The following is a 19323-nucleotide window of genomic DNA, read 5'->3' as shown; positions in this document are numbered from 1 at the left end:
TATTTGTACTTTCCTTTATGAAAAATATGAAACATATGAATTATATAGTTTCCCTAGTTCCATGAAACTGTGAAACTTTAATGCCCAGGTTGTTATTCCAGTTTCCATTATTTACTATTTCTAAAAAGGCTATTGCTAAAATTGTCAGAGTTATAAATCTTGAAGCAATTACCTTTTTATTTTTAAACAATAGCAGTATGGTAACATAGGCACAGACACGTACAAATCTTCAACACTATCTCTTAGTGCAACAACCCATAAAGATACTCTTGCTTAAGCAGTGTTTATCATTTAAACTTATTCCTTAAAATATTAATATCAACATATAATAACCACTAGAGAAGCTCTTCTCAGGAAATACTTATTTAAACCTGTAAAAATTCAACTACACGTTTTAAAAGTATTATTCCAAGCAAGACTTGTCAAGTAGTGCTGTTCTAAGGATTCTAAAAGTCAGAAACTGAACACCAAAAGTAGGAACAATGTCACAAAGGCTATGCATTTTCCCAATATGGTTAAACAACATACCTTCTTACACATCAAATTCCTGAGTATAAATTTGGCAATGTAAAGTGAAACCCTCAGATTTGCATGCTATTCATGAAAATCAAAATTACTGCAGACATCCTGAAGTGGTGCTAAAAACCATTGCTACATCTAGTTTGAATCTTATGGAGTGACTTAAGAAACATTTCTTTTAATATCAGTGTATTAAAGCAGATTATTTATTAATTAAATGTGATAAAGACATTTGCAGACAAGGTTCTTTGGGTAAATATGATATCTTTTATTAGACCAACTAAAATAGTTGGAAAAATTTTTCTTTCCAAGCTTTCAAATACAAACACCTTTCCTCAAGCTGAGGAAGTATCTGCAGTTCTGTGCTCTTCATGGATGGGATAGAATAACATAGAAGCCAGAGGCCAGTATATCAGTGAAAATGCAAATTGAGGCAGTCAATGTGTGAGAAACAGGTTGGGGGCAGAGGGGAAAGGGAATTCAGGCCTGGTGATGAGATGTGGCTGGTAAATAGTAGACAGCTTATCTGGGGTAACAGATTTCGGGGAGGTTATAATGTGCCATAAATCCAATGTCTATATTTAGTCCAGTAGGTTGATGAAGTGAAGTTCATAGGTTTGTCGCAAAAGGTGTTTTCTAGATTCGCTTCGACAACTGGAACTGAGAGACTGGAGAGAGTGGTTGTCTTGTGAGAAGGTTCAGTGTTTGTTTAAAGGCTAGGCTGTGTGGTTCTGGAAAGATCTCTTTAAGAACTGGGTCTACATCTAGTACGGGTTGCAAATGTTTATGGATATTTACGTTCAATTGTTACATGTGTTCTCAGTGCAAATTCAGTGGTATCGGAGCTTGTAATATACAGTAATATACAAGCCCTGTAATATACAGCTTGAATTAAAGCTGTATATTACAGCTTTCTTGGTGTGTTTAGGGTGATTGCTGGTTCTGTGCAGATATGTATGTTGGTCCATGGGTTCTTGTATACGGTGGTTTGCATTTTATAGTGCTGAATAGTGATCATGGTGTCTAAAAAGACAATATTAGTGCTGGAGTATTCAAGAGACTGTCGATGGAGGGGTGATGATTATTGAATTTCTGATGGAAATTAATTAAAGATTGTAGGTTTTCCATCCAGATGATGATGTCATCAATGTATATTAAGTATAGCATGGGTTTGATGGTGCAGTCCTTGAGAAATTATTCTTCTAGGTGACTCATAAAAAGGTTGGCATATTGTAGGGCCATTCTGGTGCCCATAGCTGTGCCCATGGTTTGGAATACTCCAGCACCAACATTTTCTTTTTAAACACGATGATCACTAACCTCTCCAAACTCATCACCAGAAACCAATGTTCTATGGCTCAAAACACACATAATGGATCCAGATCGTGACATGACAACGAATGTAAAACCTGTCAACATATCTCTGCCATCCCCCACAACAGAGACACCCCACAACAGAACCATCACCATTCTTGGATCTTATACTTGCACCTCCAGAAATCTAACACATCCCATTAATTGAGCTAAATGCCCTGATAGAAAACACACTGGAGAAACCAAACAAAAGCTGCATACCAGAATAAATGCACATTGAAAATCTATCAAGGACAAAAATACTCAATGACCTGTGGGGGCACACTTCTCACAAGACAACCACTCTCTCTCTGATCTCTCAGTTCCAATTGTCAAAGCAAATTTACAAAACTGCTTTTTCCTACACACACACACACTTCCCTTGCTTTATGTTGTACATGCATTCCTGGAAAACGCTACATAACTTGAAAGGGAACCAACTTTACAATGTAACAAATAGGGATATGTTCCAAGATCTCAACTGTACTGACCATCAGACCCATTTCTACTACTTTTACAAGACAATTTTAGTACTCACAAACAGCAGTCAGTACACACAAGCATAAGGCACTATCATAATGGGGATGGCAATTACGGAAACATGTTTCACAGATGAGCAAGAGGCACAGCTCCACACAAAAGACTATATTTTGGTGTGTGTCACTCCCACAGTGCACTGCACAAAGCAGCTGACTGCAGGCATCCACAACACTGTTTGCATGAGAGAATTTACCTCACATATAACAAATTTTGGTATAAAAGGGTCATCACATAACAGTTAATTCGCACATACAGAACTCATATAAAGCAAGGGAAATCTGTACATATATGTATATATAAATATAAATATATGGACCGTGCAATATGAAACAACTTAACAAGAAAGAAGCAAAATTCAACATCCTGCTTGCCATCAGACACTTCTGATGTAAATAAGCTTCTCCAACTTTTACTCGAGCCTAATTAGCATACAAATGAATTTTCCCACCCAGAGAACTTATACCATCCTCCAGTTCTCCTGTGCAATATGAAGTTTCATTTCTACCTGGGAGAAACTGTTAAATCTTTGCATTCTCCTTTGCCTGAGGAAGGGTGTGTGAACACAAAAGCTTGCAAACAGAAATTTTTTTGCAACATTTTAGTTGGTCTAATAAAACATATCTCCTCTACCACAAGAGTTCTGACTGGACTAAATATAGACATTGGATTTATGGCACATTATAACCTCTCCAACATTTGAAACCCCAGATAAGAGACAGTTGGTAAATAGTAGAAAGGTTATCACCAGGTCTATATTCCCCCATCTGTTTCTCACCCACTGATTGCCTTAATTTGCATTTTCATTGACTGATATTCTTGCATAGTGGCCTCTGGCTTCTATGCTATTCAGGAAGAGTACAGAAAAACTGCAGACGCTTTCTCAGCCTGAAGAAGGGTGTTTGTACTCAAAAGCTTGAAAAGATGAATTTTTCCAACTATTTTATTGGTCTAGTAAAAGATACTGTTTTTACCCAAAGAACCTTGTCTGCCTATGTCCTTAGACCAGAGGCGGGCAATTATTTCGGGAGGAGGGCCACTAAGTTGTGGCAAGCTGTCCAGGGCCGCATGGGTAGCCCTGCCCCTTGACAGGTGCTCTGCCCCCTGGTCACCATCTTGGGACCAATGTCCCAATGTCTTGGGACCAATATCTCAGGGCCAGCACTGGTGGAGCCCAGAGCGGGATGCAGGCTGGCAGGGGTCTGTGGAACTGCGCTGGGTTGTACCAGCAGAGAGGGGGGAGAGCTGGACCGGCTCCATAGAGCTCCTGCCAGCTGGGACCCTGTACTCCTGCCGCCCTGCTTTGAGCTCTGCTGGCATTGGCCCTGGGACATGAGTGCAGGCCCTGCTCCTGCAGCCGCTCATTCCCCAGTGCCCCCCCAGCCCCATGGTACAGGCAGGGGGCAGCATACAGCCCTGACCCCCTGCTCGCCAGGAAGAAAGGAGCTGGTGCAGAGCACGGGGGACAGGTGGCCCCTCACCTGCCCCGTGGCCCACGCTCCCTGCTGCAGCTGCTTGCAGCCCATACAGGGCTATCCTGAGCAGGCACAAGCAGCCCCATGCGGGCTATGAATGGCTGCAGCATAGGGCGCCAGGCACGGGACGCACAAGTGCCTGCTTTTCCAGTGCTCAGCACCAGCTTGTAACCTGGCCCTGCTGCTGGAGCTCATCTGCTGGGCAGCAGCAGCAAACACTGCCCAGTGCAGCAAGCAGGGGGGCCTCAGCTGCTGCCGCCACAGCACAGCCCCAACGCGTGAGCCCAGAGCTGGTGTAGGGCCCAGGCTGGCAGTGGGGTTGGGTTACAAGCTGGTGTTAAGCGTGGGGGGAAAAGCAGCCCCTCCCTTGCCCCATACCTGGCTGCAGCTGCTCACAGCCTGCATGGGGCTGCCTATGTCTGCTCAGGACAGCCCCATGCGGGCTGCAAGTGGCTGCAGCAGCGAGCGTGGGCCATGGGGTGGGTGAGGGGCCACTTTTCCCCACGCTCAGTTTTTCCCTGGGGTCCTCCCCTGCCCTTCCCCCTACCCCTTACCTGAGCTTCCTGTGCCAGGGCAGTCACATGGTCCCAGGCCAAGAGCCCCTGCTGGGGCTTCCAGCTGGGAGGGCAGGGCTGGCCAGGCCCTGCTGTTGCAGGAGCCCTCCGAGGCTTCTCCAGGGTCCTATCGACCTTGGTTCCTGTCATCTTTGACAGGACAGATATATTTTAATTTTCTAAATATTTTTAGGGGCTCCGCAGGCCAGATAGAATGGCCTCACAGGCCAGATCCAGCCCACAGGCCGTATTTTGCCCACCCCTGCCTTCGACCAACATGGCTACAACCAATACCCATAAAGACATTTATGTCTTCTGCATTACTATATGCTGTATACAAATTGTGGGCACTTCATCAAGTGCTCCATAAAAAAAAATTGTTTGGCATAATACAGTAATATTTAATACTTACTATTTATAGGTTTCTGAACGAATATATTCAAAAACATGAGACACTCCCAGCTGGAACTGGTCAGCAATAGGGGTGACCCAGGGATTATTCTCTGCTTTGAAGACTTGCTTTTGACCAGTCAAATCCAAATGACCTGAAAGGGAGCAAACAAAAGAAAATCTTTTATCACAGATTAATTTCTCATTGTGTATATGACGTTGTTCTTTCTTCCAGAAACAAAACACCTACAGTCAAAGCAAATTTCAGTATTTTCAGGCTTAATGTGAGAAAAAGGAAGGCACATTCGTTTCCATCGTAGAAGTTGTAGAACCAAATCCTCCCCTAATCCCCCACTTACTTTGTATCACACGATTTGCAGCCGGTATTGCTTTGGCTCCAAGCACTTCATATTTATTCATTAAATTAAGCTTTCATCTGGATTTAATGCAGAGGCCTTGGTCAGGCCTTCTATATAGGAGGTAAAATTCAATGCAGCACTAACAGAATGAGCAGATGAAGAACTAAAACTCAAGATTTCCTGACTCTTATGCCAGTGCCTATCTTTTCAGAGCATGCTAACTATGCTGGGGTATAATATTATAATAATATTATGCCATAAAGAATAACATAAATGCTTCCAATTTTTTAAGGACAGCTCACTAGTATTTTTCCATTACAGTGGCTAGCAAGAATGAACAGGGACATGAGCTGTTCCATAGCCAATATCCCATGGTGCAATCCATCTCCAGCATCAATGCCCAGAGTGCAAGTCCAGTGAACAAACCTCAGTTGGTTATTAGCCTTTTCAATACCAAACATTAGTACTGTTTTTTCTGAAATCCTACAGCTCACTGTTGGGCTGTACTTCTCAGTCCAAGGGCAAACATTTTTAATTACAAGCTGCCAGTATATATGCTCATTTGAAAACAAGGACTTGAGACTTACTAGAAACTTCGGCAACTGTTACATTTTCCAACCAGAAAAATTTATGTTCAACTGAAGGCTGAATTTCCCCATGACCTGGGGACACCATACTAAATTCTAATTTTATTAAATCAGTGACATTACTATATATATATTCGATACATTAAATGATTTTTAATACAAAATAAAACATGGTCACTATTTTTAATTTATTATTGTGCATTTTGTGACTGAGGGCTATAACAAAAGTGATGACAATTTAAAAACTGTTGTAGCTCATAATGGAAAAAATATAGCATTTTTCATCTAACCAAACTAGCTTATAATTATAGCATCGAGTGTAGCACGCCTGCTGAACCAAACTGTTATTTCCATACAGAATAAATGATGTGCTTATTTTTCAAACCAATAGCATTTGTATATATAGAGTTAACATGCATATATGACTGCAATAGCTTCAACCAACTGCTGTCTGCTGGTGGTCTCGGCTGTATTTCACCATGCTCTGTATTATATTTAATCCTTAATGCTGCTCTTTCTATGAAAAAGGGTTAACATAATTAGGGTAAAGCTAGACCATTATACTGTGTGAAAAGATGACACTTGTCTCATATAGGCCTATCAACAAGTTACCATTACCTCAGCAAAGCTCATCTGTCAGCTGTCTGAAGTCTGTTCTTTTTAAGTAATAACATGCAGGAAGCATTTCACCCCTCTGTCAGTCAGGCGGCAATTGCCCTAACTGCCTTACGCTTCAGTGCTTCTAGTTAGGAGTCTCACACCCATCTCCTTTATTAGAGGACTCAGCAGCACTGCTGTTCTAACAAGGATCAGGCAGCAGGATTAAGCACTGTGACAAAGAGGACCTAATAAGCTAGGAACTGGTGCATCTAAATCTTTGCTAGCTGGCTCAAGACACAGACTTGCACTGTTCTCTATTCAGTTTTAAGGCACAAGCCACTAGGGAAGCAAGCCAGCACTGTGATTAGCAGTAACCCTCTGACCGATGCTGCTATGAAGATCATATATCACTCAGAAGCTTATTCTGCAATTGCAAATTGGATTTTTCATTTTATTACCTGCAAAAGAACCATATGCATTTCTCTCCAAAGCCATCAAACACAGTAAGCATTCACTAACCATTATAATTCTGTAAGTGTTGTAGACATATAAAAATGATCAATCTGTGTACACCTAATATAGATGGTTAAATTCAGTGAGGCAAATTTAGCCACGTTACAGAGCAAATTCAATTTTGCTTATGGAAATGAGTTACATATTTCCAAAATCTCAGCAGGAAGGTTCTTAGCTGAGGAGTCCAATCTTGAGTTGGTTCAATAATTTACAGCCCATACCAAATAAACTGGGGAATGCTGCCTTAACTTTCTCTCACCTCCTCAATGTAAAGTTCCTGCTGCAGATTCTAAATATCATACACTTTATTTAAATTTAATCAATTTAAAGACATGCCATGCTGTTGAAGTGAAAGCATATTACAGCAAAGAGAGGATCCCTTAAACACAACGAACTGTTGGTGTGTGCATTTGAAATACACCACATAAGTTTTCCCCTGCCACCAGCTTCACAAAAATGTCATATCTAGTTATAATGTTTAGGAATACTGAGTCTATGTCTATCCTAATCCCTGCCCTCTTTTTGAAGTAATGGATGAAGCAGCAATGCCCATAAACAGAACACTTTCACCAGAAAGATTGTACAAGCTGGCAGGAGAAGACTCCAACAAGCTTTACCACTGGACTCATGGTAGCATTGCCAAAGTGATACCCACATAACTTACATAAGACGTGCACATGTATAACTGCAACAATGTCCATGTTCTTATATGTTCGCAGATAAAATATTTGCGGGTGCTTACTTTTTCAGTGCAATAAACTGAACCAAGTAGGGCTGAAAAGCAACATTCCAAATATAATCCTAGTATGGGGCAGTGCTTGCAAAAGCTCTTATGCCACTCTCTCTAGTACTGGGGCTCTGGGTGGGAAAATGGTCAGGGCAGATGTGCCCCTGTATGTGTAATTTAAATTTTATAAGTAGAATACTATCCCAAAGCCTTTAAGAAATACATATATTCTGCTAAATAGATCACATCAAATTATTTGGATATTTTTAGTAAGTGAAAACACAAAATTGCCTTTGGGAAAAATCCAGTGCTGCAGACTGAAACAAAATATAAGTGTTGAAGATTGCATCGATTATTTTTGTTTTGTTCTACCCATGTACATCAGTCCATTTAAATAGTACTTGTTTACTTTATCACAAACAAAATTTGGTTATTCTAGCAGACTGTCAATGACTGTTAGAGGCTTGGGCCCGTTGCCTCACTTTTACACCAAGTGAAGTATCAGAAGCTATGCTCCTTAAAACAGTGCTTCCATAGATGGGCAGCTGGAGGAAAGAGAATACAGCTAAGTTTTGCTCTCCTGTAAAGTAGTCCCACTAGTAGACCTTTCGCTGCCACTACCATACTTTTAAAGAGGATTTTTCTTAGCACTGAGCTGCTCTAATTTGAATGTAAATTTATAAATATAATTTAAAATTAAAAATATTACCCCTAAATATCAGGTTCTGAAGTCCTGATTCACTTCCAGCAAAAAACAAAAAAACCCCAAAACCAATCTCCATAACTTTGTACCTTGAGTAGCTATTTACACTGGGATAAAATGATTCAAAGTTGATGTAAAAAAGCTACCCGATGAGATCAAAACAGCAGCATTTTACACAGGAGCAAAAGACTATTCAAGATCTGAGACAGAAAAATCAGATCCCTGATTCCAGTCTGACAAGCAATGGTGAAAATCAAGAAGTAGCTCTAATCATGTTAAGAATCAAAGGCTTACGGTGCTGCTCAGATACTTCATCAACATGGTAAAATCATGAGTCCCCCCAACAGGAATATTTCAAGCTATTTGAACTCAGTTTGTGAGAAAGGAAAAATGTCACCTATCCTATGATTTCTCCCTTAAAAGGCATTAATTACCTTAATTATGGGATGCCTTGGCACAAGGGTTGCATTCATATGCAACTTAAATCCACCAGGATTAAGAAAGGACAGACACTGAAGATACAAGGCTAACTAAACCAGAGAGAGAAGGGAAGAAATCAGATTAAGTGGCTCACTTTTAGAATGTGTCTGTCTAAAATTAAAAAATGTGGTTCTAATAAAATTTGTGGTTTTGTTGCCTGCCATAAATATTTGCAACCATCAAATGTCTCCAGCACTTACGATACCAAAGGATGAACTGTTCAAATTTGACCTACACAGTGAATGTGAACATCTGCTTAAACAACTCAAAAGTAATTTATTTTTGTGCTTCCACAGTATTATCAAACAATACTAATAACACAAGCCTATGACTTAGTAGGTGCCACCTGAAAGTACAGAAGATGGAGCTCCAGCAAAGCTGAACTATTTACAAAGAAAACCAAATATTCCTTCTTCCACTTTCATTTAGGCAAGTTTGGTTCACAGCTATCATTGGTCATCAGTCATTATTTGTCCCTGCTCACATCCTTAGGTTTAACTGCTCCTCAAAATGGCATTATGTATTTCTCCTTATCTTCCTGTAATGCTGGTGGCACAAAACTGTACTGTATAAACTGCTCAATGTCTCCAGAAGCCAGACATAGCCTACAAAAAACAACCAAGCAACAGTTTGCTCTATAGTTAAATACAACTAACTTCCAGCAAATACCAGGCAGACGGTGTTGAGCTACCTATCAGTCTGACCAGTACTGTGTTGTTTCCTGTGCTCTTTGTCTTCTGGTCACCAGATATCTCATTTTAGACTGTAAGCTTCTCAAGACTATCTTCTCATTAGGCATTTGCATAGGATCTATAGGCTCTAGCTCAGTGATACATTAGGCCATGACTGGGAGTCTCAGGCACTAGTTTAAATACAGATTAAAAGGGAGAACGAAAAAACAGCACTTCTCACTTCAAGAGCACCAAGGAGCATTTATACTGCTTAAAAAAAGATGTAATGAAGTAATTAAACAATTGTGACATTTTAAAAGTGAGAGTTGGCATTCAGCATTTGAAACATTATCCTGCCTGTGAAATACCAGCTGAACACTTCTTCATAATGGGCTAAATTCATCCTCACTGTAGCATCAGTAAAATCAATGGAATTACACAGGAGGCAATATTTGGCCCTATACCATAATCCCTATAGCTGTCTCCCTTTTACTGCCTCCCCTCACTACTTCCCAAGCAGTATATTTCACCACTGACCTCAAACACAGTCCTTTGGTGTGATCATACCAATTTTTCTTATAGATGGCATTAAGTTTGTAACTTAAATGTTCCTTGCCTTTATAGCTCTGACTCACACACACACACACACACACACAAATGTGAAGTAAGAAATTAACTTTATTTTTTTATTTAGCTATAAATACCCTTGAATCCAATTTTATTAAAGGCTAAGTAAGGGATCAATCTACTACAAAAAACCTAAACTTAAGTTATATGTAAAAATGTGTCTGATTTGGTTTGTTTTAGCTTTGTTTTACACCCTAGGGCTTACAATTTTTATTACTTTGGTGCCATGTGCTTTGTTCTCCATAGAGATGGATTGGCATAAGTGTGGGGGTGGAAAAACTGTCATGAATAGAAGGTCATAACATAGGTACTAAGAATTAATTGTGAATAATATAAATATTATGTTTTCATTTGTTATATGGAATGTAACTATGATTTATATGTCTGTTTTAACAAAAACTACCAATTTTTATATAAATCTGAACACTTGCAACTCATGACTCTCTACAAGGAATGACAGCATTTCTGTTTGAAGCCTCTTCTACAGTTTTAGTAACAGAAAAGGGATAGAAAAGAACTGATAAGACAGCACAGAGGAACGAATTCTGGTACATAAGCTAAGTGTGACTCAAATCTTTTTTGGCATCAGATAAAATAATCATAAAATTCAATCTGATAAACAAAACTATAACTTCATAACATATGTCTAAAATATACATTGCTTGTTAATGAGATTCAAATTATTAAAAAAACACCAGTTATAAAAATTGAAGCTAGATTGAAGCGCCTCCAAAAGATCCAGGATGATATTACATTTTATTGTTATATTTCTGTCATTTTGCTGCAAAAACCTTTTATTGAAGTAGCTGTAAGCATCATTTGGATTCACCTATTGTGTGGATTTTTCCTGCTTCTGGTAGAACATTTGGCTTGATGTTCGCCAAAATAGGGTTAATGGAGAACACACAACAAGCACATTAATGGGAAATAGTTCACTTCTCCAAAAATTAAATGGTGGGGAAGAAGAAAAAAAATCTTACGAAAGGGAATGAAAGGAAAACCAACAAAACACTTCAAGCTATTAGTTGCCGGGAAAAGTAAAGAAACGGAGCTGCACATTTCTTTGCCCATTCTGTTGCCCACATGGCAGTATATTCAGAAGAGATGTTGACAGTGGCAGAAAGGTTCTTCCAGTCCTAGCTCACTGGGCAAAATCAGAGGACACCTCTGGAAAGGGAAGTCTGAATGACTAACCCAAGCTTCTGATTTTAATGCCTGAAGTTATCTTACTTTTTCCAGTTCCTTCCAACTGAGGAATACTAGCACCAAGATTATGAACTTCTACAGGCATTTCAATTATTCCAAGTTTAACTGAGAGAAATGTTTCAGTTAACCGATAGGTTTGAAGAGGAGAAGGGACAAATAACAGATCAACTATGTTTGACCATCTCTTATATGTCACAAAACTTCACCCAATTACCTAATATGTTTAGTAACTAGAGTGTACATGACTAAAGCATATCTTCCAGCAAATTGGGCAGTCAAGAGAGAGAATTCATCACTGTCCTAGATTGTCACTGTTATAATTTTTAGCTTTATTTCTTACTTGAATTTATTGGATTTAACATCCAATCAGTGCTTCTTGTTCTGCCTTTCTCCTACTATTTTTTTCTTATCTACTCACTGCCTTCAAAACACCTCTCAATCTTTCTGATGACATAAGTAAGATTGGGTCCTCTAGGTCTAATCTATCTAATTATTCAACCTGATCTTACTACAGCTATTTTGCTTGTAGGGACTGGCAGCTAACAGACCAAGGAAGAAACAGGCATGGGAATTGGCCGCTTCAAGGCTTTGCATGCTTCAAGTCAAGGTTAGGTGACACAAAGCAAATGGGCAATGCTTCTATTAGTGTTGTTTCGATTGTGTGCGTAAAAGACTTCATTCTTCAGCACCATCTCTCCTGAACCTTTCTATAAGTCCACATTCACTTTGTTTCAAATCCACATTTTGAGATATTTATACAAAATTCCAAAATCATAGTAAAGGTCAACTAGAGTCATTACACTAAAGCATAATGAGAAGTTTGACACCAGGGGACTTTACTTACAAATGTGTCAAGGCTGAAGATGAGAGTTAGGAAAAAAAGCAGAATGCATAGAGCTGATTTCTTCCACATACAAGATTTCAGGTATTAAGCACAGTAGGAAAATGGAATGTAGACAGCTAGACAAAACTCGGGGATTTATTCTTCAAGACACTGGACAATTCAAATTTACTAGCTAGAACTCAAATAATGGGTGGATTCGTAATAATCTCTACTACCAGTTTTATGAAACAAATCTCCCATTAGGGCAAGGAACAGTCATTGCATATAAACTGGTTTAAGTGATCAGAAACTAGTTTAACCCATGTTCAGTGCACATAAACCAGTGTGAAAATGGCTGAAACTGGTTTGAGATAAATCTGGTTGAATGTAGTATCAGACTTAACTGCTTTGGCTCAAACCAGTTTATACAATGTCTGTCCCAGACCCCTTGCCAGACTCCCCCAGCATCTCGGCATGCTCTCAAGGCAGGCTGGGCCTCTCTGCTCCACAGCAGGGCTGGCCCCTCCCCTCTACTCCCTGGCCAGAGCTCTGGCAGAAACTTGCAGGCACAGAGCATCTGCCTGGCTTCTCCCTGCTAAGCAGGGATTATTCCCCCACCCTTGTTTCTGCCACACTGCCTTATGTAAACACCCAAGCATTAGCTAGCAGACCACATGCTGGCTACAGTCCATGCTGTGGGAGAAGACAAGGGCAGACAGGTTTTTTGGAGCTAATCAACAGTAGCTTAATGTCCTTCCTTGGAAAAGCTGTTTAAAAGCTTGAACTAATGAAGAGAGGCTTTGTTTCTTAATGGGTTGATCAACACTGAGTTAGGGGTGATAAACATTCCCTGCTGGGATGCTTGGGGGTGTGGATAATAAGAGCATTCTGGCTGGGCCTGGCCACACCCTCCTTAGCTCAGCTTCCCTGTGGAAGGTAAGGGAGGGCTGCTCTAGCATCCCCCCCCCAGCTTCTAGCCTGAGCCACTGAAGGCATGTGCCTGAATTTTTTCCATCCAGAGTAGATGTCTACACAGTTACAAACTGGTTTAGCCTAATCAGGTTAGACTAATCTGCAAAGATTGAATCAAGTCACGCTCAGGTTTTTTGATTGTCTGTCCCTAGCCTAGAGGGATGACTAAAATAATCTACAAACAAAATTAAGTTTCAGTGATAGGAGCCACAAAACAAGAATGTCTTCAATACAGTACACAAGGTACTGCTAAACAAACACCATTGTGCTAATGACTTGTACTTCTTCATGAAAAATCATGCTATTTCAGCAGTCAAACTCTACCTCACATCTTTCAGGAGCAGGTACCAAGGCAACCATACTGATAGAACTGTGTGGGTAGATATGGAAAATTGGAGAAGAAACAGCATATTGACAAGAGTCCAAGACATCCTTTTGAAAGTATTTTTCCCTTTTTCTGAAAGTATTTTTTAAACTTTTAAAAGAAAGTTATTTAAAATCGAAGACTAGGTTAAATTAAGCTATTTGGCAACTATGGGGAAAGTGAAACAGATCTTTCACTGAATATAGACCTAAACCAAATTACTGCAATATATAATCTTTTTGAAGGTTCAAATTTACTAATAGATCAAGTTTTTTGTTTAGTAAACATTTTAGTGTGGATTTCAACAATACAATTTGCACAGTTTGGACATTTTGAGATAAGAATAGGTTAGACAAACATTTCTATGTTTGGGATGGCTTAAATAGGGATGGCTTACTAGGATCCCAAGAAGTAAGCTCTTTGCCCCTGCAAAACGCTTTCATTTTCAATCAGCTGAGAATCCAATGGGGATGATGTCAGTGACCCATGGTTTTGGAAAAAAAGAAAACTAATGCAATGTCAAAGCAGCTTTCTATCTAATAGCCAACATTATGGGGTTACACAATCCCAGTTTACCCTTTAAACTTTCACATCTAACCAAATTCCAAAACCACTTTCAACTACCAAAGGTGTTTTTGTTTTGACAGGACACCATCAAATTGAAATCTGATTAATTTTCAGATATTATACTTCCCCAGTGTTTTTTTAAACATCCGCATAAATATAGGTACCTATCTGAACACACAGAACAAACAGCAAAACTGCCTATAAAGGGCCATGAAACGCAGAGTAAACAAGATTTAATGACAGATAAAAATCTCTCTAATTACCTCCAATTATAATAATCTTGAATGTTAATTCTGGCAAAACAGGTAAAATAGTATCTAACAAATGTGGTTAAGCTGATAAGGCTCATACAAAAATCAGGGTGTAGTCAGTCTGGGTAAAATCTATCAACATATTGTAAGTATGTGAGAAGCAACAGAAGAAGTTGCATGTTAAAAACAAACCCAGAAAACAGCAAGTCCATGTCTTAGAAAGCTTAACAAAAGCCACAATACCGTATGAAAATGAATGCAAGTTGCATAAATGTAAACCAACAGCTATAGGAAATACTTTCAGGGTGTACTGTAGTTTTATTTTGTCCCCACTTCTTGCTCTGCCCCATTTCAAATCTTTCATATTACTCAGAAGAATGTAAGATGTGCCATGCTAGTTACACAAATAGTCTACTGGCTCAGTTTCCTGTGCCTGACAGCAACAAATAGTAGATGCTTTAGTGGGAGAGTATATGGACAGGGCATGTCTAGAATAATGCTCTGTCATACTTTTCCTAGCATTATTATTGGTTTAGTGATGTCACCGGATACATGCTATTTAATAGCTCCCAATAGACTTGCACATCATGAACTTATTGAATCCCTGCTTGAACCTGGTTATACTATCAGCCTCTACAATCTCCTGTAGCAAAAAGTTCCACAAGTTAGCTATAAACTGTGTTTAGACAGAGAATTTCCTCTTGTTTGTTTTAAACCTATCTCCTGTTCATTACAGGGGATGTAACTATGCATGCACTACACCGCAGTGTAGATTAGTTAGCTCCACAGAAAAGTGTCAGAGTCTACACCTGTGCTGGTACTAGGGCTCAGTAAACTAATTAACTTTGCCATAAGACAGTATCGTCCCTGACAGTATTATCTCATGGCGGAGTATTTACCGTGCTAAAACACATGTGTGGACCCTGACGGCATAAATAGCACTTGGTCAGCCCAGCCCACCAGAGGCCTATACTGCCCCAGCTCAAATTGGTGCTGTCCCAGGCACACATGTAGACAGGCACCCACTATTGACTTTCTTCCATCATGAAAAGTGACCATTTACCTTTACTCCTTGTTTCTGTCTTTTAACCAGTTTTTGATCCACAGAAGGGCCTTCCCTCTAATCCCATGACAACTTTTCCCATGCCGTTGGTATGTAACTTTCTCAAAAGTTTCTTTAAAGTCCAAATATGATATATCAACTAGATCCCCCTGCCCACACGCTTTTTAAAACCCACAAAGAACACCAGCAGATAAGTGAGACAGTAATTTCCCTTTACAAAACTCACAACTCTTCCCCAGAATATCATTTATCCAGGCAACTACTAATTTTATTCTTTATCTATGTGAATGTTAATTTTATTTTATTTTCAAGGTTAGTTTACAGAAACTAGGTTTGAAGATGTTGTTGAGCAATGTAAAAAGTCGATTTTACATTAAACCAACCTTGAGGTAAGAAATATTAAGCTAACCTAGAGGTAAGAAATATGCCAGCATTTCTTATTAAGTTACACCAATATGTTAGTCAGACATGTCTAGAAGTGTTATCTGAAGGTAAACATGCTATTTCTGGTCTACACTTGAGTACATTTTTCTGTTATATTATTCAACTAATAAATGCCAGGTTGGCAGTCCTGGAAGACAAGTTCTCTATTTATCCGTATAATTGGTACATCAGAATGAAATTCACCAAACACACTTCTCATACTGTACCCCTACCTCTACTTCAGCTCCAAACAGAGGGAACTTTACTAAGTGCCTTTTAAATAACCAAATGACTCTCCCCAAAGTACTGCCGTGGAAGCTAGTACCCAAATTGTCCCAATATAAACATATTTCCCATTAGTATCATAGGACTCTGCTTGCACGTTGGTGGTATTGCTGATGGAGAGGGTGCAGTGACACTTGCCATAGTGGACAGTATGCTTATGTTTCCTTTTCTAAGCAGAAAAATGGCAAAATTTAACTTGATCTGCACAGCTGGTCAAGAGTTTTCTTGTTTGCTTGGATTTAGTTTCACTATTTCAATGACACATCACATTTTAAAAGATTTTTTCTTTTTGCTTATTTACCATCTTAGCCTAGGAGTCTGAAGTAAAGATTAAAAGAGATACTTTATATCCCCCATGCTAGTTCATTCCCACAGAGGTTTACTATCCACCTCCTAATCAGGCCTCATATTGCTCATATTACAAAATCTAAAAGAATTTCCCTATGTGTAGTTGTGATTTGTGAGGGTTAGAAGCAAATGTGCCAAATGAGTACATATATGACAGAACGTAAAGTCAATTTTTCATTCACCAAAAATAATCTAGCTTTATACAAAAAAAATAAAAAAATGATAGCAGAATTATTTTGAGGATTATCTGGTTTTCCTTTGCTCTAAGAAAGCCAGAGAAACCATCATAAAATATACATTTAGCTTACATGAAAGGAGGCTGGCAAGCTTTATGGAACTCTTGAAAAGACTTTAATTTGGAAAGAGATATTCAATATTTCAAATATGAACTACTAAAGTTCATAGTTACAAGCTCAGTATTTTCATTAATGTGAAAAAAAAATGTTTGGCTAAAACAATTGTCACTAGTATTTTTTAAAAGCCATCTGTTTCTATCTCCAGCTCTGAAAAAAGTTATGATAGAATTAACAGCACTCAAACAAAGCCATTGTTTCTCCCATGATCATGGAATGAATCCTAAGCAAACCATCTGTCGTACTTCTTGCTGACAGAAGACATCAATAGCACATGGTTTTTCTTTTCTTGATAATGCTACTTACTACATTTGATACAAGTGAACCAAAAATAGGCTCGTTACCTTCTCTGCAAAGTTGCAGAGCCGTTCAATCCACATATTAATGTTATTCAGTCACATCTGACTTCAAGTATGTAAATGATTCCATGTTTCCCCTACAGTCTTGATGCTTCCTGCTCCTTGACTCAACTCAGGTAGTCTTCTCCAGGGTCTACTGTGATGACCAAACAGTGAGCTTCAGAATCACCAACTGCTGATCTTACTAACTGCATCAGCCTCTTTGCTTTGCCTCGTTTCTATTCAGCTTTCTTTTCAACACTATTCCAATTGTTAAATGGTCAGAATACACAAAGTGACAGATTTAGTGCTTCCTAGGCCATTTATATAACTGACTGCAACTCTGTTGTTGCAGTGAATCATGATTTATTTGTCGTGCATTGCAGCACATAACCTTTTAAATGCTTGAAAAAAATGCCAGCACCTCTTTAAAGTTTATATATGACTGCCCACCACCATTCCTCATGACCCAAGCTTTGAGAGACAAATGATAAAAACCAGCTGTGACTTCCACCCCCCTTCTCAATCACTTCCTGTATTCATCATTCACATGTACTGTTTATACAGACAAGCATCCTAATCAAGAACAAATATGTTGTACAAAGTTCCTTCTTTTTTCTCTTGGACAGCAATATTTGTTTTCTTCCTTCATTTACTGACAGGTTCTCTCGACTAAACACAACACAGGCTGGTTCTAATCTTTACTAACTGACATGCTTTGACCTGTGCCATTAGTAATGATTAACATTTAGTTATGTTTGTTAAATCCTCTCCTACTTCCAAATCAACTTTTTACCTGGATGCCCTTTTCTGCCCATTTTCCACTTTCATCTTCAGATGCACTTCAGTGCTTTCTCCTATACATGAAATGACCTAATCCCACTCCAAATGAACTGGTTTTATTCTAATATGTATACTTGAGCCACCACTGTGACATGAGCCCCTACGCACCTCATAACTTAGTTTTCTCACAAGGGACCAAAGTACTAGTAAACACAACTCTTTTTCTTGTAATAAACATAATTACAGGAAACAAGTTACACAGTCAGAATGAGATACAAGTCTCTTCAGAAGTAAAAGCTAAAAAAAAGTTGATATACTTCTCATATTATACAGGGCACAAAATGCAAGAGAAATGGGCTATTATATCATAAGTAAGGATTCATGGGTGAAACTATAAAAAAGAAATATAAGAAAATTAATATGTGCATTATAGTAGAAGGCTGTCTCGTAAGGAATGTCATGAGAAATCTTGCTGCACAGCTAATATACTCTGATGCAAAACCATTTCGATAGTGTAAGTCCCTTTCATGCTATACAGTTTCAGTATCATCATGATACAAACAAACCCAAGTCAAATTTGATTGCAACGAAATGCATCAGCAACATGTTCTGCATTTGTCAGGTCACTCTAGAATGCGTTTCAAGATCTTTGTTCCAAGCATGACCCTTGTATACACAAACAGTTTTTCATATGAATTTGCTGTGATACTTCTAAGGCAACCAGCTGTATGTGTAGAACACTTTAATTAGCCACCAAAACTGGTTACCCATTACAGAACTGACTTTCCACTCTGAAGAATTCCAGGACTATAAAGTAGGAAACCATAAAAATAGTGCATTCATATTAACGGCACAGGTTTCTAAAATGTTATTTTAGCTGAACAAAACTAAACATAATTCTGACAAAAAGCTATAGAAAATTATATATCAACATCATGAAACATAACACACACATCCAAAATTAAGGAGTTAGAAGGGTATCTTTTGGCTATCAGTGGTGAGGGAAAAAGAACCTTCAGCATGGTAGAGTCTGCTACAATGAGAGAGAGACATGGAACAAGTAACAGAACCAAAAAAGGGAAAAAAGACCCAAAAATCTGTACTTCCAAACACGCAAACAATTTTCTTTAGCCTTTGTGTAACAAAGCTTAGCTCTCCTATTTAAAATGTAAAATAAATATTTAGATATCTGAGTGCTATGTATACATAAATAGCCACCAATCAACACACAAACTGGTTGCAATAGATTCATATAATATGAACATTTCCACCATTACGTTCCCAAACTGTTTTTCATTTTGGTTTCAGGAAATATTAGTTGGAAGGGCAAAAAACTGTGCCTGCTTAAAATACAGGTGCTCCAGCAATGGATAACTGAAGCAGCTCCTTGTTTAAAGCAAAAAGTTTTTTTAAAGGTTATCATAAAACACCGTGAACTACTTCAGGTACGAC

General features: G+C 38.8%; 1 protein-coding gene across 2 annotated transcripts in view; it reads right to left on the bottom strand.

The window, feature by feature from the left end:
* Positions 1–19323, bottom strand: part of RSU1 (Ras suppressor protein 1) — a 218929-nt gene that overhangs the window by 145088 nt on the left and 54518 nt on the right. For both annotated transcript variants that reach the window (XM_019532549.1, XM_019532542.1), the window contains exon 8: positions 4851–4983. In XM_019532549.1, the coding sequence (XP_019388094.1) occupies positions 4851–4983 (133 nt within the window). The remainder of the gene's footprint in view (positions 1–4850; positions 4984–19323) is intronic.

Source organism: Crocodylus porosus, unplaced genomic scaffold (genome assembly GCF_001723895.1).
Source record: "Crocodylus porosus isolate Cpor-Errol unplaced genomic scaffold, CroPor_comp1, whole genome shotgun sequence".
NCBI classification, from domain to species: Eukaryota; Metazoa; Chordata; order Crocodylia; family Crocodylidae; genus Crocodylus; species Crocodylus porosus.
The sequence above is the reverse complement of the archived record's forward strand: the minus strand, read 5'-3'. Positions and strand labels throughout refer to the sequence as shown.